The sequence below is a fragment of the Rhinopithecus roxellana genome, chromosome 12 (assembly GCF_007565055.1).
Source record: "Rhinopithecus roxellana isolate Shanxi Qingling chromosome 12, ASM756505v1, whole genome shotgun sequence".
In the NCBI taxonomy this organism is placed as follows: Eukaryota; Metazoa; Chordata; class Mammalia; order Primates; family Cercopithecidae; genus Rhinopithecus; species Rhinopithecus roxellana.
In genome coordinates, this window is record NC_044560.1 from 95668351 (window position 1) to 95690579 (window position 22229).

Consider the following 22229-nt stretch of genomic DNA (forward strand, 5'->3'; position numbering starts at 1 on the left):
CCCTTGAAAGAGAGATGAAAGGTGACATTGACAGACCAAACTGAGACATGATTCAGGCTTCACCTTCAGGAATATTGGCAGGACCCTCTGCAGGACAAGAAAACAGAGCTACATAATTATCTGAGCTTATAATCTAACCGATAAGGTAAGAAAATACACATATATAAGCATATGCCAGAAAGCAGTAAATGCCATAACAGAGGTGCCAAGCAATTATAAGGGATCAGAAGAAGGATGAATCCTATGTGACAGAGATGTGTTAGATTTTAGTCTCATGTCCCACTAGGGCTTACCCAGTGACTGAAGTAGAAGAAATAATATGACATATTAAGATTTGGATCTCTGATTCCCAATGTGGAAGAATCTACAAAACCAGAATTCCCAACGTACCACCCAGCTGCCCCCCGCCACCACACCAGAGAACCTCCAATAGCTTGGGGAGGCAGGGAAGAAGACCCTACAGTACAGGCAGGAGCAAGAGGCAGAGAAAGTAAGTGTGGCTTGAGTAGCTCCCAAGCTGCACTCCCTTTCACCCAAAGGACCTTCCTTTAGGATATTCTCCTTATCCAGCTCCTGTGTTCCCAGCCCTCAGTAGACCTCATTCCAATGCCCCAAAGGCAGACCAATGCATTAAGGGACTACAGAAAAGAGGAGAGGAGAAAGGGAAAACTAAAGAGGCTGTTGTATCTGCTTTATGTAAAATAATCTACCATTCTATCCCTCCCTGAAAAAACCAACCATGACAAATGAACCCAGTTTATCTTTGAATGGACCACACTCCTCCCTACCTTCCAAGTGCCCAATGCTGAGGTCCCCTTCTCTCCCTCCTCCTTGTGACTGAAAGCTGTTCCCAGAGCAACATGTCTATGCATCCCCAAATCACAGTCTATAACCTAACCCTGTAGAGAAGAGTTACAGTCCTAGAGCCAGGCATATTCAATGCACCAACACTACAATGAACTGCTACATCAGCCCCCAAACATTCCCTCAAAGCAAACACCACATACTTCAATATCACCTGCAGCTAATCCAAGCCTCCTAGTAGCATTAACTTAAAAGCTAAAAGGTCTTTGAACACAGCTGGTGGTTAATGAAAAAAAGCAAGCAAAGAAATTGTCCTTTCCAACAGACCAACAATGGTACTTGCTCAGGTTATCTAATGCTGCATAACAAATCATCCCAAAACTTGGGCTTAAAACGTCAATAATCATTTGTTATCCCTCACAGTTCCTGTGAGTCAGGAATTTGACAATGGCTCAGCTGGCTGGTCTGGCTCAAAGTCTCTCCTAAGGTTGAGGTCACATGTCCACTGGGGCTGCAGTCATCTGAAGGCCTGACCGGGGCTGGTAGATTCACTTCTAAGAGAGCTCATTCTCATGACTGGCAAGTTGGGCACTGGATTTTGGCTAAGAGCCTCAGTTTCTACATACATGTGCCTCTCCACAGTGCTGCTTGAGTGTCCTGGCAGCATGACAGCTGGCTTCCCCCAGAGCAAGTGGTCCAAAAGAGCAAAGTGGACTGCAATACTTTTTATAACTTACCCTCAGAAGTCATACATTATCTCTTCCACTGTATTCTATTAGCTCTACAGGAATATCTTTGATTCAGTGCAGGAGAGAAACTACCAAGGGTGTGAATAGCAGGAGTCTAAGGATCACTGAAGTCATCTTGGAGGCTAGTTACTATAGTACTCCTTAAAGGAACAAGTGGCAGTAGCAGGAGAACGGAGGAAAGAAGAGAACAGAGAAAGGAAGGACGGGAGAGAAGGAAGTATGTTGATTCCCAAAAGCTGAGACCAGAGAGAAACAATATACCCAGTTCTCTCCAGAGACTTCTCAGGTCTACCTTACACTAGCATACCTGAAACAAGTCCTGCTTCCTAGACAGGAACTCTAAATGAGTAGCTAAAAGACAGGAAGGCATGAGAAAGCTCCTTTTGGTCCCAGGAAGCAAAACTATCCTCCCTCCCTCCTTGCCCACCCCACCTTTTCTAAAGCAATGATGGAACAGTTACCTGAGGATGAATCTGTGGCTTGTCGCACGTGGCCTCAAAGTCCAGCACTAAAAAGTAGTGATACCTCTGGGGAGGGAAGGACACCATTGCCGCCATGGATGCGCCAAAGCCGTGGGCCGCCAGCTTTCTGGTGGATATGGAGCAGAACTCCGGAACACCACAGGGAGAAAATAAGTGGGAGCCCAGCACTTTTCTTGCTCTTGAAAGTAAATACGAAGAAAATCGAGCTGCTCCAGTCTGTAAAGGTGCTAGCATTGAACATCCAGAAGCATCTAAAACTTAGGGGAGGAAAGTTTAAAAAAAAAAGAAAGAAAAAAAGAAAAAAAGAAAAAAAAAAAAGAACAGAGAGCCTGGGTTACTCCCTCCCACTGTGGCCCTGTTCCATCTAGTCTTCAGGAATATCCACGCAACATGGGCCACTCCCTAGTGTTTCTGGGCCCCTTTTCTAAATCATAGTATTCGTTACTAAAGTTCAAGACCCTAATAGCAGCACCTGCAGCATTATTACAGCTCTGAGTCTCCCAGATCATTCTCAAAACAACATGCAACACTGGCCTTCATCTTTAAATGGAGCTCTAAAGTTCAAAAGAGAGAAAAGAGAAAAATTGTGCAGTCACTTCTCAGGTGGCAACAGTTAACATTAAAGCTATGGGCCCAAAGTAACATGAGGTGACCCTGTTGTACAATCAGTCTTGGAAGCTAAGTAGACTCAGACAAGCAGCAGAAAATGTCCAAGGCTCTTTTCTCAGCTCCACTAGGAGCCATGTGCCCCTGGCTTTCCAGTCTGTATCTTGATGTCTCCACATACCCTCCTCCCCTCTCCCAAAGTGAAGGCAAACAAAGTGAATCACAGGGGAGTTTGCTCCCAACATTTTGGTGATCCCCCAGCCCCCACACTAGTAAGTGGCACCCTGGGGGAATGAACAGTGCCTGGAGAGCACAGCTGGCAACAGCCGTAGGCCTTCTCATTTGCTGCCTTAGACTCAGTCTCTACTAGAGGCCCTGAATGACTGCGGGACTTTTTAAATAGGGAAGAAAAAGAAAACCCAGATGTGGCAGTAATAGGAGCATGGCTAAAAGTCTAGTAAAGTTTTCTGAGTTACATGTGCAAAAAAAAAAAAAAAAAAAGGAATCACTTTTCCTTTAAGTTTTCCCCTTAAATTTGCAGAATGCCTGCTCCTCAGAGGCCTAACCAAATATAAAAATCAAAGCCCAAGTTTTACTCACGAATAACTCAAACTTCCTTAAAAAGAAAGAAGGAACAAAGCAGAAATGTTGTCTTTCTCCCTTTAATACCCAATATTCAAATTTCTCTCAACTTTAATCCTCAAATAAGAAATCTCACTGTACAATACAGTAATGGCCATAGTTTGTGCTTTCTGAAGCCCCATTCCAACACAGCCAAAGGCTTGCCTCTGATGGCTGCAAATGGGCACCTGGCTCCCTTCACACAGGGTAGAGGGGATAGCACCTTGTGAAGTACAGCGTATACTCAAAGGCAATTAGGTCACTACCTGAACAGAAGCAGATAATGCCAAGTATGGCTGTCTTCCCATCTCTCTCCTGACTCACTGAATGAGCTACAGTAACTTGCCTATATATTTACTAGGACATATGCTAGTGTAGCTCCTCGATTTCCCTATCCCTATAATGAGATTTCAGGGGGATTCAGTGGTGCTAAGACCAAAAAATATTTTAAGTTCTTCGTGGATCCTGCACAAGCACAGCACTTGTTTTCACCACTGCTTTATAGCCTCACCAAAAATACAGCCAAAACTTAGCCCCAGTAGACAAACGCCAGCTGGAGTTTCACTATGGAGTCTCCTGGAAAGGCAAGAGGGCCAATATCCCTTTGAAAGCCAGAATCTTCTCATCACCTATTCCTGAACAGTACTGGAAGCCTTGATGAGATAGGAGACACCAGTCTGCTCAAATTACCCATTCTAGTTTGGATTCAAAGTGCCTCAAGGACTTAGACTCTTCTCTAACCCCATAAAAAAGTGTAAAGACTTCCGAAAATCTTAATGTTCTACAATGTGCATAGAATATGCATTGTATGTACAGTCAGTCAGATCCTGTCTACCAAACACTATAAGCAATTAAGCATGATGAGCAAGGAGGGCTTCCAAGCTTGAATCCTGGCTTTACCACTTACTACCCATGGCACCTTGGGCATGCTGTGTTCTTCAATTCCTCATCTGTAAAATGACAATAACTATAGCACCTACTCCTTAAGTGAGAATACCATGAGACAACACATGCAAAGCACTAAGAGCAGTGTCTGGCATATAAGGGCTTAATATATATTAGCCTAATGTTATTACTACTATCCTATTGGGCTATGCCTACCTGGCCAAGCCTGGATCCCCCAGATTCTGGGCCTACAAATCCAATTAATTCATAAGGCAGCCTCAGAGAGTAGTATCGATGTCTTCTGCAACCCTAAAATGCTCCAGACCTCTGACAGAGCGTACTATACATACCCTATTCTGATGGCCAGTGGTTCTCCTGCCTGCAGGCCTTGCTTTTTCACCTGATTTCATCTATATCAAAAGCTTCTTTTGGCCAAGCACAATGACTGACACCTGTAATCCCAGCACTGTGGGATGCTGAGGCAGAAGTATCGCCTGAGCCCAGGAGTTTGAAATCAGCCTAGGAAACATAGTGAGACCCCATCTCTACAAAAAAGAAATTAAAAATTAGCCAGGTGGGGTGGTGAATGCCTGTAGTCCCAGCTACTTGGTAGGCTGAAGTAGGATGATCGCTTGAGCCCAGGAGGTTGAGGCTGCAGTGAGCTGTGATGGCACCACTGCACTCCAGTCTGAGTGACAGAGCAAGACCACAACTCAAAAACAAAACAAAACAAAAAAGCTTCTCTTGTAGAAGTCTTGAGAGTAGACATTAGGAGGTCAGGCCTCCACATATCAGCAGTTACTGGATTCCACACTGCCCTTACTTCTAACAACCAAGTTCAGTTCAAGTCAAGAAACAGAGGGTAGCTCTTCCTCTTCCCTTCCTGAAAAACTCAATCCTAAAGCCATTAGGTGCAGCAGAAGAGGGCAGATATCTGTAACAGGTGGAGTAGGGTGAGCCAGAGAGGTCTGGGGGACACTGTCAGAGCCCAGGCAGGGTGAGGAAGACATCCTTGCAGAGGTGGGAAGGTGTGGTACAGCATGTCAGAACCAAGGGGGTGTGGAGAGCATCCATGTCGGCTGGCAGTCTGATGTGGGGTAACATAGGCAGGGTAAAAGAGGCACTCATGAGGGGTAAAGGGCAGTGGCAGTAATAGGAGATTAGCTACCTACAGAGGAACTGATCAAAGTGCATATATTAAGGATAATGGGACCCAAGTTTCTCACTGTTACAGAAAGGAGTTAAAAAATGGAAACGGAGAAAATCTGTGGTGTTGGATTGGAATTGGCAGGAAGAATGTGAACTCATGGTTTCTGATTAGATGTATATCGGATAGACAGATGGATACACACACACACACACAAATATACATACATATGCATATATATTTCTGTTTAAGGAAGAGCCAGGGAGCAGTAACAATGGCAATGAGCACATCTAGCACTCCATTGCCTTCTAGTTTTTTTTTAAGACAGGGTCTTGCTCTGTTGTCCAGGCTGCAGTGCAGTTGCACAATCACAGCTCATTGCAGCCTCGAACTCCCAGGCTCAGGCAATCTTCCCACCTCAGCCTCCCAAGTAGCTTGGACCACAGGCACATGCCACCACATCCAGCTAATACTTTTATTTTTTTGTAGAGATGAGAGTCTCACTATGTTGCCCAGGCTGGTCTCAAACTCCTGGGCTCAAGTGTTCTTCCCACCTTGGCATCCCAAAGTGCTGGGATTACAGGCATGAGCCACAGCACCCAGTCCCAGTTGCCTTCTAAATACCATTCTCCACTAAAAGAAACAGAGGTCCTTGGAGAAATGGCTGATTCCAGGGATGCAGCAAGAGAAAAACCAGATAAGCCCATAACATCTTGTACCACAAAGCAAGGAAACACCCAAAGAATGATGGGAACATACCAAAAGCATACAGAAGCCACCCACTGGCCAAGAAACAATGATAGTAATGGATTATAATGCACTGAATAGAAAACCATGAGTCCATAAAGATATAAATCAATAAAATTAAACTTTGATGTGAGATATTTACATAGTTTCAAAGTATCTCCCCACGAAATACTTATTAATTACAACGAGGAGTAATTTTATGATGGAGAAGCCTGGCAGACATCACCTTAATCAAGTGATCAAAGCGAACATTATCAATAATGGGATAAATCAAAATCATGTAACGAAAAGAACAAAGCATCATTTCTGACACATTCCTGAAGATACACAACCTAAATCTAATCATGAGAAAATGTCATACAAACCCTAATTGAGAGACAATCTAAACAATAACCAACCGGTAATCTTCAAAAGTATCAAGGTCATGAATGCCAAGGAACGTTTACTGAGGAAAGTCTAAAGGAGACTAAAGAGACTTGATAACCAAATACAACCCACAATTCTGAACTGGATCATTTTGCTGCAAAGAACATTCCTAGGACAACTGGCAAAACTTTAATGGGGTCCGAGGATTATATAGAGGTTTTGTATCAATGTTACTTTCCTGATTTTGATGGTTGTATTGTGACTAGGTAGGAAAATGTCCTTGTTTATAGGAAATGCACACCAAGTATTCAGGATGATGGGGTATTAGGTCGGCAATTTAACCCTCAAATGGTTCAGGGAAAAAATTCCTTCTATTGTACTTACAACTTTATGTAAATTTGGGCTGTTTCAAACCATTTTTCAAAATTGCTTTTTAAAATCAGCTGGGTGGGGTGGGGTGGGGTGGCTCACACCTGTAATCCCAGCAGTCTGGGAGGCCAAGGCAGGCAGATCGCTTGAGGTCAGGAGTTCAAGACCAGCCTGGGCAACATGGCAAAACCCCATCTCTCCTAAAATTACAAAAATTAGCCAGGCATGGTAGCACACACCTGTAATCCAGCTACTCAGGAGGCTGAGGCAGGAGAATCGCTTGAACTCAGGAGGCAGAGTTTGCAGTAAGCTGAGATCATGTCACTACACTCCAGCCTGGGTGACAGAGACTCTGTCTCAATAAATAAATAAATTAATTTTTTTTTTAAATCCATGTGCAATGTAGTTAAAATTTTAAAATTAAAAATATCACACAGACAGTATTGGAAGGCAGAGATCTCCCTGTAATGCCCACAGAAGGTAGGCTGCATGTTCTCTCTGGCAGAGAGGCTCAAAGTATCTCTCAGCCCAAAGAGTATCTCTAACCAGCCGACTTTCCATTAGAAGAGCACCCACTCAATGCCCACCTCACTGGCACTCCTGCTACCATAGAGCCTTCTCAGGAAACACCCCTGCTCCCTGCAGCAGCATCCCACCTGCCCTCGCACCCTCTGGTGTCTTAGGGATTTCTCTTTCCTATTGATGTCTTTATGTTTTAGTCACAGATTTGCAGGCTCTAAGTCTATAGCTTATAAAATCAACTGGGACTTTGAGTATCTAACTGAGGGCCAAAACTCAAAAGAAAGTTTATGATTCTGCCTATTTCTGCAAACTATCTTTCATCAGAGACTAAGATTTATACACATTTATTCTCAGACATCCTTTTCCCTCTCCTAGCAAATTAAAGGTATCAAGTAGCCCATGGCAAGGAGGAAAATGAATGATTCTCTCCTCAATATGAAGGGCCCAGGTCCCCAGTGGGGACAGGGGAGGGGTAAATGGGACTGCCACGGGGCCAGCCCAATTTGGAGAAACAGGCCTGCGCCAGAGCCCCTGGAGGATGGTCTCTGTGCAGAGTATTTACACAACAGACACCAATGGCTCCTCTGCAGCCATTATTGTCTATCAGGTAAATAACACATGTGCCAAAACACACATTTAATGAGGGAAATAATATGCCTTTATAAAAAGACTCAATCTGTATTTACCTGAGAGACCAAAGAAGCACCAAATCACCAGATTAGAGGAACCACAGAGGAGTCGTTCTGGTGTCTTGGATAAATAGACATTTTATAGCCTCCATTACTGGAGGGGTGAGCGGAGGGGGTCGACCTTTAACATCCACACACACAGGCCAAGGGAGTCCTCAGGATGGGAAAACAAGAGGAGCCCATTGTGAAACACGTGGTCTACTCCCACTCCCACCTCCCCAGCCATGTGTACTTGGGATTTCTGGGAGGGTGTATGTTTATACCATCCCTGGATTCAATTCATTCCATTAGAAGCCAGACTAAGAGGCAGGGATACATTTGAGTAACTCCAAGTTACCAGCAACAGGTTCTGAGTCCAGCTGACTGGAAGCACCTAGGTATACAACAATCATAGCTTCGTCAGTTCTCAGGCCTGGTGTAAGTCCCCGACCCAATCTGACCTGCAGTATCACAAATGCTCAGGCACCTGAGTCACAGAAACAACAATAAAAAACACAGTAACACCTGTCTGGAACTCACTTAGTCACAGGCTTTGTCTCAAGCAGCTAAAAATAGCCTGGGAAAAAATACAAATAAACTGCATGCCTTCAAAAGTCATAATCTTCCATCTAATGAATATATCCTTACTGCCAGAGCACTCTCTGTGTAAAAAACAAACTGTCAAAGGTGAAAGAAAACCTAAGAGGCAACACAATCCAACCAGCCAGGAAAAATGAGATTAGAAAGAGAAAAGGACTGCCCAAGGTTCACATTGCAAGAAATAGTAAGAATAGAACCTAGGCTCTCGACTCCAAGGCCAGGATCTCAGGCTACTGCTCCAACACAAAGAAAAGGCCTCACTAGTCATTTCCCAAGCTGTGCAGTCTCACAGAAGACGCCAGGAGCCTGAGGACTCTGTCTAGTTTGCTGAAGGCTAGAGGTTGAAGACAAAACAGAGCTTGACACGCCCTGGAACCTCCACGTGGTCCCAAAGCAGAAAGGAAGCAGGAACTCTAAAACTGGGTCCTCACCTCAACAAAACAGTCTCCTCTTCTCTACATCCAGTCCCTGCCTTGGCCTGTAGCTACAGCTGCTTCTGCTCCAAGGCATGGCTAAGGAGAGCTCCCCCAACTCAGAAGCAGCTGCTAATAATCCCAAACTATCAGCGGAGCTAAAATGACTAAAGGCCTTCAAGAACACCAAATTCTGATGGCAACATCACAGGTCACAGCAGGCTTGCTCTCCCCTTCAACTGGTCTGTTTCAGAGGCTCCAAGAAACACATAAAAAGAGGCAATTGTTTGTGATTTGCCTGCTGTTTGCTAAACCATCAGCCATGCCCAGTAGCTTGGGCAAACTCCTTTCAGCGGCCAAAGCTGGAAGACATCTTTTTGCAAAGTCCTGCAAGTCTGTTGCAACCCCATCACACATGAGAAGGGGCAAAGCCTTGCTTCCTAACACACCATAAATGGACTAGAGATGGATGGAGGGCAGGGTATAGTAGCATCAACCTTTTAAGCACCTCTCACACTTGTAGACAGCATCTGAACCCAGAAGAGAGGTACCCAGAACTGTTAAATACTTCCTGTACTCCCGGTCCCAACATGGGGAACTGGTGTAAAAGCAAAGAGTTACATAATCTAGTGTTAAAACACTGGTAATAGACAAACCTAGGTTCAAATCCTGACTCTACTATAAATTATTTGTGATAATAGTTATAATAATAATACCTGTGTCTTTGGGTTTCAGTTTAACCATACAATGTACAAAAAGTGCTTTGCACAATAGCAAGTGCTCAGTAAAAGCGAGCTGTCACTACATGAGAAAGAGAAAAGGGAAACACCCTTTTCTGAAAATCTACTCCAAGCCAGGCATTGTATTGATGATTTACATATTTTATCTCATTTAATCCTCCCAAGTATCAAGCAGAATGAAACAGTATTCTCATATTACACATGAGGAAACTAAAGGATCGGAGTGCTCAGCTCTTTGGGGTCCTGTTCTCTACCAGGGCCCACATTTCCCCACATGACTGATTCCCCCCATCCAACAGAGGGCCAACAATGCATATCAACTGCAGTTTTTCTTTTGAGGCAAAGTGTAACTTTAACTAAAAGTAACTCAACCTTAAGCAATAATTAAGTCTATCCAAATCATCCTAACTTGTTTTTATTTTTTTATATATATTTTAAAAAGAAAAATTACAGGCCTGAGCACAAAAGCAGAATTAAAAAAACGGCAGCACAAGGAACTCGAAGCCTCTTCTCAAACAAAATTCCAGAGGAACAAATCTTTCCATCTTACAGAGTGGAAAACTGGCAGGAGGCAGGGTTATAATCAATTCTTACTCAAGTACCCAAATGTAACGTTTCCTTTTACAAATCTGTGCTTTGGCAAACGCTACTCCCTATTTTGGAATGCACTTCCATTTTTTGCCAGACAAATTATGACTGCTTCTTCAAAATCCAGCTCAAATCTCCCCGCTTTTGGTGGCTTTCTCTGACACTCCATCATAAAGCTAATTGCGCAAGTATGATCCAGTGGCACAGTTTATTCCTACTTCATAACTTTTATCTCACTATGTTGTAAGATATTAGGTATGTTTCTTCTATTACCAGTAATTTTCAAGGAGTTAAGGGAGAAGGATAGAAGACAGCAGTATAGGTGTATGTGTGCATGTGCATGTAAAAAAAAAAAAAAAAAAAAAGCATATTTGACATAACTCTTTGACTTGTCAGACTAATGTATTTTAAAATTTCAAATAGCATTAAAGAAGAGCATGAGATTGTTTTGTTTTGTGTGTGTGTGTGTGTTTTAATCTAAACTGTTACGTCTAAACACACTTTTTAAAGCCTGAGAAACACTGAGCTAGATCCCTAAGCGTAAGGACCACATTTTATTCATTTCTGTATTCCCAGCACCCAGCACAGGACCAGGCACAAAGTAAGCAAGAGTAAATGTTTGCTAAATGAATTAATATGCCCACAGTCATGATGCCAACTGCTCTGGAATTAGAACATGCTAATTAGAACAGAGCAGGGCCTAAGCACCAAACAAAGCTTCTTCTCTTCCTTTCTTTATCCCTCCTCCTAGCCCACCCCATTCTGTCCTCCCTAGTTAAAAAGAGCGAAAGAGAGAGTGAGAGAAAGAGTGAACGAGCAAGAGAGAGAGAGAGAGAGAGAGAGAGAGAGAGAGAGAGAGAGAGAGAGAGAGAGAGAGAGAGAGAATTGCCTTGGTGCCGGAATACCATTAAAAGGATTAATTTAGGGACCGGTGTTTGGACTGTCACATCCAATCACTACCCACAGATCTACAGCTTCCCAAATCAGGCTCATGCAAAGAGGAATCAATTGCAAGGACACAGAGGGTCTGAACAGGCATACTAATGGCCTCCTGAGGTGCCAGCGGCCAGCTCTGACACTCCCATAAATTATCCGCCTTTTGATTTTACCTGTAGCTGTGGGGCACAAGGCACAATTTTGAACACATCAAAGCAATCCCTAGTAACCCAAGGCTCTTCAAGGAATGCCCCCAAAGAGGAAAGGCTAAAAACAATGACCCAAAGGGAATCTGCTTCCCAACAGTTCTGGTTCTAGCAATCACTAATTAAAACTCAACAGAACCAAATGGATAACGTGGGACCCAAATCAAGCCTAGTAGACCTGGACAAGGCATGCATCAGATTGCAGTTCTGGAATGACTATGCACCTCTCACTCAAGGAAAGCAAAATCATAGCAATAAACTAACACACTTTCATCTGGATGGCAAATCTGCCCTAGCTTTGACAGTACCTCACAGCAGGACCTCAGGCAACTCATTTAACCTTTCTGGGCCTCAGTTTCTTCATACGGTATCAAGGACAAGAATGCTGACCACCTGACCCACTTCCCAGGGTGCTGGTGAAAAGTAATTTTAAAAAATTTGAGAGGCACTTTACAAAGATGTAAGGCCACAGGGTGGCAACACTAATAAATGACCCCAGACAGACAGGGAGGAATGCTGGTCACACTTTGGTGAATTTCTATCGGGAAGCTGCTCACTCGATTTGCTTTACTGATGGTGATGGGACTAAGGTCCACACTGAAAAAAGTTCTGGGATTGCTTTTTGTCGTTTTTTTTTTTTTGTCTTGAGTCTCACTCTGTCACCCAGGCTGGAGTGCAGTGGCTCGATCTCGGCTCACTGCAACCTCCACCTCCCAGGTTCAAGCAATTCTCCTGCCTCAGTCTCCTGAATAGCTGGGTCTACAGGTGTGTGTCACCATGCCTGGCTAATTTTTTGTATTTTTGTAGAGATGGGGTTTCACCATGTTGGCCAAGCTGGTCTCAAACTCCTGACCTCCTGACCTCAGGTGATCCACCCACTTTGACCTCCCAAAGTGTTGGGATTACAGGTGTGAGCCACCGCACCTGGCCAGTTCTGGGATTCTGAATGGAACACTCATTGTCTGAAAATTTTCCATTATCAAGAGCAGTGCCTCGCTTTAGTTGTAAATTCCTCCTGTCTGCTGGCTGCCACCACGAGCGGCTATGTTTTTATCGTATGTTCACAATGACAAATGTGAGGACACAAAAAATAGGAAGTCAAAAGCCAAGTCAAAAGCCAAATACTGGCTGCTTTTTAAAAACTTATTAATTATATAAAATTTTATTAGTGATAAAAGTTATTAAGACACTGCAAAGAGTTTTACAAACATTATTAAATCCTTCAGCCAACTCGATTGTTTCATTATCTCCATTTTACAGATAGCAAAGTGAAGCTCAGAGAGGTAAGTCACTTGCCCAAGGTCACGTAAACACTGCTACCAGAAACCTACACTGGGGCTTGTAGGATGAAGACCTCCTACAAAGGGAATGTAGGAAGTAAGGGAAAGCACAGACAAGGGACAATCAGCTCTAACCTATTCATCAGACGCTCACCAAATACAATACTTTATTTGGTCCCTTTCCTTGACTTATACCTGAACTAGGAGACATCTCCAAAATGTCTGGAAGAGGTCATCAGTCTTCTACAAGCCAGGAAAGGAGAGACCAAGTAGGACATATATAGAATGAGGACAATTTCCTGGAAAGCTTAGGAAAATGGGTCATACTCTCTGTGTACGGTTCAAGAAGTTCAAATTAATTGACATTAAGCTATGAACCCTAAGACCAAGACCCTTTCCAGGGCTCCGCTTATTCCATACTTCATTAAAATATAGTTTCCAAAGCATTTTTCTTTTTTTTTTTTTTGAGACAGAGTCTCGCTCTGTTGCCCAGGCTGGAGTATGGTGGCGCAATCTGAACTCACTGCAACCTCCACCTCCCAGGTTCAAGTGATTCTCATGCCTCAGCCTCCCAAGTAGCTGGGATTACCGGCACATGCCACCACGCCCAGCTAATTTTTGTATTTTTGGTAGAAATGGGGTTTTGCCATGTTGGCCAGGCTGGTCTCAAACCCCTGGCCTCAAGTGATTCACCTACCTTGGCCTCCCAAAGTGCTGGGATTATGTGCATGAGCCACCGTGCTCAGCCCTTTCAATTCATTTTATACCAACTTTCCCTTTCTACATCTTTTCCAGTGTGTAAAATAGGAGCCAGTATCTCTAACAAATTCTTTGGTAGACATTCTATACATTCTAGTAGATGGGTAGGAAGTTAGTAAAGAGAACCGTTATACTCATATACGCAGATTCAGTTATACTCATTTTTATTTATAAGAAAAGCATATTTATAGATCAGTTTTTGTTGTTGTTTTTGGTTGTTTTGTAGAGTTGGGTCTCAGTATGTTGACCAGGTTGGTCCCGATTTCCTGCCTCAAGCCTCGGTCTCCCAAAGTGCTGAGATTATAGGCACGAGCCATCGTGCCCAGCCATATACTCAATTTTTAAGGACCAAAATAATGCCACAAAAGGGAAAAATAAAATGCTACCCACGTAATTTTCCACAGCCTCCTGACTAGTCTCTCTGCCTCCAGTATTGTCTGTCCCCTTCAATCCATTTTTCACAATGAAATCAGAGCAATTTTTTTTTTTTTTTTTTTGGAGATAGTCTTGCTCTGTCACCCAGGCTGGAGTGCAGTGGTGCCATCTCAGCTCACTGCAACCTCTGCCTTCTGGGTTCAAGCGATTCTCCCGCCTCAGCCTCCCAAATAGCTGGGATTATAGACATGCACCACCACACCCAGCTAATTTTTGTATTTTTAGTAGAGACAGGGTTTCAACATGTTGGCCAGGCTGGTCTCGAACTCCTGACCTCAAATGATCTGCCCACCTCAGCTTCCCAAAGTGCTGGGATCACAGGCGTGAGCCACCACGCCGGCCTGCCAACTTTCTAAAACACAAATGTAACGTCAGTCTACTGCTTAAAACTTTTAGTGGCTTCTTACTGTTCTTAAATCTGATCCAGAGGTCAGCAAACTATGTTCCATGGGCCAAATCTAGCTGCCACCTTTATTTATTTTATAAATAAAGTTTTACAGGAATACATCCATGCTCTTCCTTTTCATACTGTCTGTGGCTACTTTCATGCATAACTGCAGAGTTTAGTAGAGTGGAGAAGCTGTGACAGAGACCCAAAGCCTAAATAATTACTATCTTATCCTTTACAGAAAAAGTTTGCAGAACCCTAATCTAATCTTTTTTCTACTCCCTGACCTAATCCTAAGAGTTTATAAGGCTAAGGCTCTGGCCTCTGCTTACCTTCTGCTTCATCTCTCCCCATATTCTCCTGTCCCCTGCCAACCAAGTACTCTGTTTCAGCCACACTGAACTTTCTCATATTCAACAAAGCTCTGACAATTGGTCCCTCACGTCTTCATCTAATTTTCTTTTTTCTTTTTTTTTTTTTAATTTTCAGTGTTCTTTGAGGGTTTGTTTAATTCTATGTGAGGAGGTTTACTTCCTCTGAGAGGCCTTCCCTGAGTCTACAAGTCTGGGTCAGAGGCCCCTCTGAGTATTCCCAAAGCCTCTACACTTCCCTTACTATAGCACTCTCAGATAATATCATAACTGCCTTTTTACTATCAATCTCTCCCATGAATTTGTAAGCTCTATGCTGTCAGGGAAGGTGGCTTTCTTGTTCACCACTATAATCCCAGGAACCAGCACAGTGCCTGGCCCTTAGCTATTGAACAAACAAGCTCAAGTCCCTGATATCAATCATCCAGAGTATGCCTCTTTAGCTGGTCCCTGATCCTTGTAAAACAGACAGGTTGGAACTAACCATCCACCAAAAGGTGACATGCAACCTAAATTAAACCAAGATCCCAAAGGCCTTGGTCAAATACATTAGCAAAAGCCAAATGAGAGCCAGGCGCAGTGGTACATGCCTGCAGCTCCAGCTACTTGTGGGGAGGAGGATCACTTGAACCCAGGAGTTTAAGCCCAGCATGGGCAACCTAGCAAGAGTCTGTCTCTTAAATAAATAAACAAATGTTTAAAGCCAAACAAAGATGTTTCTTCCTATTTTCTTAAGATGTGTATTTCTCAGGATAATGGGCTATTCTGGTTCTATTCAACCATCCTGAACCTAAAGTAGGTGCTCATGAGATGCCCATAAAGCAATTGTGACAGAATTTCAGAGTCTGGATCTCCCACCTCCAACTCTTACCACTTTAAAAACTTTAAGTAAGTTTCTACAGACTTTGAACATATGTTACCTTATCAGAAGAAGCTACAAAAAAATACAATTTGTTTAGACTTTAGATACGTGGGGAAAAAAATACAATCTGCATCAACCCCCACCCCCTACCCTCCAAGCCCAAATACTCAGAAGGAAATAAAGCCAAACTTGACCATGCAACAGGATTCTCACCTCTCCTTACTTCGAAGATGCCAAGACCGGCAGCTGGGGACGCTGAAGGTTCTGTGAGAGCTGGAAAGCCCCAATGCTGTGGATAAATACACATCTCTGCAACAAGTCTATTTCAATACCAAGGATCAAATCCCCATGAAGGATACTACACCTCAAACTCTAAACTCAAACTTTGGGATAACTGCCATCTATGTGGAAAGACGGTGCCCCCACAGAGCTTTCAGAAACTATTGGTACTATATTTGTAATGATTTTCATGTTCTCTAGTCATATACTTTTCCTCCTATGGAGGCTCACCTCCTAGAAACACTGAACATTTACCGAGAAAGACAGCCATGAAGTGGTGCCTCTTCGGGTAATTTCAGAATCCTAGTCTAGTCAAGGAGGAAGACACTGGTAAGGCTGACAATATTCAGAACTAAGGAACTAAGGCTGGGCCAGGATTGGGGGAGGGGCTGGTTGCCACAAATCCATAAGCCATACTACAAATGGCCACATAGGCTAGGAAACACTTTCGGGATACTTCCAAGCCTGCTTCAAGCTCTAAGAAAGTCAAGGTAACTAAATCCCAAGTCAAAACATCAATAGATACCTATCATCCTTTTCAACTAATTCATATCCTCCAAAGGACCAGAAGTTGCAGAGATGCCCCTGTTAGTGATGTCTTTTGCATAAAGAAACACCTAGGGTTGGAACTAATATATTCCTGTCTACCATTCCACACATTTAAGACTTTCTTCTACTCAAATCCGCTGGGAAAAGGGCACTCATGGATTTACCCCACCACAAAGAAAACACTTTTCAAAATGAAAGGGAATAAAAGCACTTTTATTTGGAAATTTCAAGTTGGAAGAAGAACTCTTAGCCAAGCTCTATGACCTAGCTAGCTGATTATTTACAGGATCTTTGGGCAGGAATTGTTAATGAGCTTTTAATTTGGAGTGCTTAAGTTGCCAAAGTGCTCTGAGCTCCAGTGAAGCACCACAGAATCCATAAAGGAAACCTTATCAATCACTTCCCGGCAGCTTCCTCCCCCCAACCCCCACCTTCTGAGGAAAAGGCAGCCAAGTGGGTTTCTAACCAGGATCACAGACACACATTAGTGGAGTCACACTTCAAGTCCCTGTTTATAAATTGGCTTTTAAATAGTAGGAGATCCAGGTATAATAAACTTAAGTTCCAAGCAAGAACCCACTAAAACAAGGCAGGCTGTATATGATAAAGTCAGAATAAAGCAGAATTTCATGAAGCCAATTTCTGGAAGAAACTCTACAATCAAAACTCATTTAGCCACTCACAACCTACTATAGTTTGAACAGCGTACAGTCTTTTAGACAATAGGATTCATGTTTTGCTGCCCTTCCCCTGGGAGACTGATGAAATGTCTGACAAGAGTAAATGCCATTGAAGTGGCCAGAGACCTCAAGCAGACACAACGATGGGCACTATTCGTTGCAAAATCCAGCTCTAAGCACAAAATCCAAACCCCCATTGGGGGCCCCACATCCAGCATCTTCCAAGTCAACAAGGAGCAGTTAAATTTTGCAGGAACTCACAGTCAAGCCTCAATCCAAGTTCATTTTTTTTTTTTTTTTTTTTTTTTTTTTTTTGAGAAAACACCTGTTGCTGGACCATTTGCAAGACAGGCACACAGAAAGATAGCAAGGGTAGGCCCCTCATTCACTCCTTCCACCATCACCACTACCACCGCTTCAGATTTACAAAGAGGTAAACTGCTAACCTGGTGTGTGTGCATGTGTTGGGGAGGGGGTCAAGGGAATGTTCTAACTACAATCTCCTTGCTCCACTTCTAGCCACTCTGGTCAAACCTCTTTTTTTTTTCTAGTAATCCCAGTAAGTCAACCCCCTTAATAAACTCACCCATCCTGTCTTGCAAAGCTCTGCCCCGCTCCCCCTCCGCCAGAACGTTACTCAGTAGATTAAGCATCCAGGGTTAGCACATGGACCAGCACCCCAGGTTGCACAAATTCTGCGCACCGCGACCCTCGGCCCGCATGCATTAACCAGGGCCCAATCTTGGAGGGGAGCATTCAGCATCACCCACCCCGGGGTGTTGTCCCCAACTTGGGCCCATCCAAGTCCAGGGGAGAGTAAGGGGAGGGGCGGGGGGCCAGGAGACCAGCCCTCCTTCCCAGGGCCGCCCCCGTCCCCCGTCAGCAGCGGGAGAGGCTGTCGCCATGGCAACGCCCCCTCCTCGGGGCCAGCGCGGCAGGCTCCCTCCAGGTGCAGGCCCCGACGTCTCCCTCGGCCTCAGCAGGCGCTCAGGGCAGTTGGCGGCGGCGGGCGCGGCCCGCGCCGACTGCGGCGCCGGCCAGGCAGAGGCAGGGCCAGCTCCGCCCGCTCCCCACCGCCCGTTCCCGGCCGCCTGAACAGCGGCAGCCAGCACCACGAGTCCACAACACACCGACTCACCTCCGCGCACTCTGACCCCGACCGACGCGACGGACGGGCGGGCGCTGTGGCCAACCGCTGAGCCCGCTGCCGGTCCCTTTGACCAATGGGCTGCAGTCGGGCGGGGCTTCTTCTGCCCAAATGCTCACTCTCCCGCCGACATGCGCGCTAAGGTATGTCAAGATGGTGACTCCCGGCGGCCGGCCTTATGGGACTTGTAGTTTTGACGTTGCACGAACTCAGAAGAGAAGGCGGGGGCGGGGACATCACTTCTGATCTGTGAAAGCAATTTTTTTAAAACGAAACTTTCTAAGGCCTACAGCGACCTAGGTCCCCCATCTCCGTTTTCCCGCCCTCCAATATACCCGCAAGGTGAATGTGGGCTCACAACGTGACAGATTATATTTACATGACTCTTCATGATTCGTTCATTCAACAAGTAATTATTGTCATCTACTCTGTGATGTGGGCCTGGGGGAGACCTGAGACAAGGAGGGGTTAAGCTAAGAGGAAAATGCTTAGATTTGTGAAGGACCGTCCTAAGGAAGAGGGAACTGGCTTGTTCAGGTCCACTCAGAGGAAACTTCTGTTTAAAAGGTTTCTGGCCTCAGCTGTGAGGAGCTTCCCCAGTCAGTCTCTCCAGTAAGCTGGAGAGACCTGTGTTTCTTCATCCTGGTTATGCCTTTCTGGGTAGTCATGAGTCCCAGGTTATGAGCTGGGAAACCTCACCCTTAGCCAAGCCAATGATGGCTTTGACAGCTTCACAATCGGTCAGGACCCCATCTTCTGGGCCCAGCTTCAGTTACCAAGCCCCTCTGTGTGTTCTCTGCATATTTACACTTAGGATGATGTCATTTCTGGGCCCTACCACCTCTGAGATCGGACTTTAACGTAACGATTTCCACCTGAGCTGGGAGTGCCTGGTAATCCCCATATCAGGGAATGCCATCATCTATCCCCCCCACGTAATAGGTTAGGTGACTCTACTGTGCACCTACAGCATTTATCATATTGTTTTATAATTGTCTGTTTCCTTGTTGTCGCTCCCACAGGGTTTTAAGTCCTTCAGGAAAAGCATTTTTTTCCATATTGTTCGTGTATGTTCCATTTTTTCCGTTATTGTTCAGTAATACACAGCATAGTGAAGGCATAAGGAAGGCCCGCAGTAAATGTCTGTGAACAAATGAGGGAATATACAGCAGCAGGGACAGATTTATCCCGAAGTCAGTAAAGTGGAGGCACTATCCTCCAATTCTTGGAGCTGGAACAGATTCTCCTATTATTACCTAGACATTAACCCCAGTTGGTCAGTCAGTCCACCTGTATTTATAGTGCCTCTCTTAAGTGTCAGGCACTGTTTCTGTTGCTGAGGCTTCATTGATTAATAACGACACACCTGTATTCTCAAGGAGCTTTTAAACTGGAGAGGGAAGCTGGGTGCCGTGGCTCATGTCTGTAATTCTAACACTTTGGGAGGCTGAGGCAGGAGGATCCTTTGAGACCAGGAGTTCAAGACCAGCTTGGGCAACATAACGAGATTTTCATCTCTACAAAAAATTTAAAAATTAGCCAGTCATGGTGGCACATGCTTGTAGTCCCAGGTACTCAGGAGGCTGAGGTGGGAGGATCACTGGAGCCTGGGAGGACAAGGCTGCAGAAAGCCATAATAAATAAAAATTGGAGAGGGGCTGTAGGAGGAAGGATAGATAATAAAACAAGCAAATACAAAAATAAGACAAGAGGCAGTGAGATAGCTTTGTTATATACTGAATTATGGCCTAAGAGTAGGCCCAGCCAATCTTCTCGGCTGTAAGAATGAAGTAAATCTATACTATCTGGATTCAAGGCTTTATTTAATGCCCAGCCCCAACATCCTCTGTGGAGCCTTCAATGGTCCCCTTGACTTCCCCAGAATGTGTCCTTTCCTCCTTGGTGCACCAGGGCTCAACTGTACAGCTTCCAGGACTTCACCACACTGTAAGCTCTTTTTGTACAAAGACCAGGCAAATTGATTCAAATAATAGAACAGTTTAACAGCTCAATATACACTTGGTACCTTACACTGCCGCCTAACACAGCACTTGGAGTTCTCAAGCCGTGGCTCTGTTGTGTACTGTCTGGTTGCCTAGAAAACAGAGCCTGAGCCGGGCACAGTGGCTCATGCTTGAAATCCCAACACTTTAGCAGGACAAGGTGGAAGGATTGCTTGAGCCCAGGGGTTCATGACCAGACTGGTCAACATAGCAAGATCCCATCTCTATAAAAGGAAAAAGAAAAAAAAAGGAAACGGAGCCTGAGACAAAACTTATGCGTTCAAATTTAATTGGGGAGTACAATCCCAAGGCATCAAGAATGAGGGAAGCCGGGTATGGTGACACATGTAGTAGTCCCAGCTACTCAGGAGGCAGGAGACTGAGGCAGGAGGATCGTTTGAAGTCAGGAGTTCAAGGCTAGCCTGGGCAACATGGCAAGACTCCGTGTCTTAAATAAACAAATAAATAGAAGAGTAGGGGAAAGGGGGAAGTGAAGCAGGGAAGGAGGGAAAGAAAGTACAAGATAGTGTCTTACTGAGAAGTTGGCCAGTTCCTCTAAGAAAATACAACTAGTTGCTCTGTCATACAAGGTGTATAGAACCATCCTGTGTGACAGGGAGAAGGAAGGGTTGTGTTACCCCACCACTGCAGTAGCCACAGGGGGTGCCAGATTCCACACCCTGAAGTATAGTCATTCGTTTGAGACTAAAAATGATGAGAGGAATCAAAGCCTCTGGTTGGGTCAGATCAGGTCCACTGCAGTCCCGCCACAGTGGGCACACTGGAGGCTGTGTCCAAACCTAACCCTCATCCCAAGGGAAACAAAGATAAACAGAGGTGTTAGAAAATGAGGTGGGAGTGGCAGTTGGATTGTCCAATGAACAAGTGGCCAATGGCCAGAGTCAAGGGTGCACACAAGGCAAGGGCAAGTGAATTTGGGGAGGCAGATGAACTGAGTCCAGTACACAGACACACAGACATCCTGGCTGCTGGATTAAGCAACTGAGCTAAAGTGAACACTGAGAGCAAGAACACAAGACAGGACCAAGTTAAGTCTTCTTTTTTTTTTTGAGATGGAGTTTCACTCTTGTTGCCCAGGCTGGAGTGCAGTGGCGCAATTTCAACTCACTGCAACCTCCACCTCCCGGGTTCAAGCGATTCTTCTGCATCAGCCTCCCAAGTAGCTGGGATTACAGGCATGCACCACCAGGCCCATCTAATTTTTGTATTTTTAGTAGAGACAGGATTTCTGCATGTTGGTCCGGTTGGTCTGAACTCCCGACCTCAGTTGATCCACCCGCCTCGGCCTCCCAAAGTGTTGGGATTACAGGCATGAGCCACCGCGCCCAGTCAGTTAGTTCTTCTTATAGCCTGTCAAACTACCAGGAAAAGAAGCAAGGTGGCCATCAAAGCTAGGACCTCAACCAGTGGTCAAAGCACAGAGAATGCAGGACCCAAGGATAATGCATGGCAGCCCCCAAACCTTGGCACAGCTGAGATAACCCAGACTGGGTCTGAAACCATTTTATGCGGCAACTGGAAGAACTGCTACTGCTATCGTAGTCCCTGTAAGCTATATAAGACAGCATAGAAGGGTGGACTCAGAGAGAACCTGTTCAGGTTTGAGTCCTGGCTCCATCTGCGACCTTTGGCAAGTCACATACCTCTCTGAAGTTCAGTTTCTTCATCTCTAGAATGTAGATAATACTCGTATCTACCTGTTATTGGAATTAAATACACAACTGCTTAGCACTACCTAGAATAAAGAGTTCAGTAAACAGTAGCTATTACTATGATTCTCACCCTTCCCTACCCCTTTCTCCTACCCCTCTTCCCATCATGACCACCAGCACCCCACCTCCTCTTCTCCCCAACCCAACCCCCCAGCAGTCTTCTGCCACTCTGAGAGGAGTCAGGGCTGGATCTGGCCATGCCGCTTTCTCCCTGCTTTTCCCCAGAGCTGTTCCCCAAGAGCCTGAGCCATTCATCTCCCTGGTGACCTGAATCTGAACTAAGAGATGGATGTG

General features: G+C 44.8%; 1 protein-coding gene across 13 annotated transcripts in view; it reads right to left on the reverse strand.

Annotated features, from left to right (window-relative positions):
• ERI3 (ERI1 exoribonuclease family member 3) overlaps positions 1-18281 on the reverse strand; it is a 136507-nt gene extending 118226 nt beyond the window's left edge. Inside the window, exons 1-3 of one of the 13 annotated variants that reach the window (XM_010371920.2) lie at positions 18191-18208; positions 15758-15833; positions 2015-2292 (exon numbers count right to left, since the gene is read on the reverse strand). In XM_010371920.2, the coding sequence (XP_010370222.1) occupies positions 2015-2269 (255 nt within the window). In that variant the 5' untranslated portion in view covers positions 2270-2292; positions 15758-15833; positions 18191-18208. The other 12 variants (XM_010371917.2, XM_010371915.1, XM_010371914.2 and 9 more) reach the window with 12 other exon arrangements.
• Positions 18282-22229: the final 3948 nt, after the last annotated feature.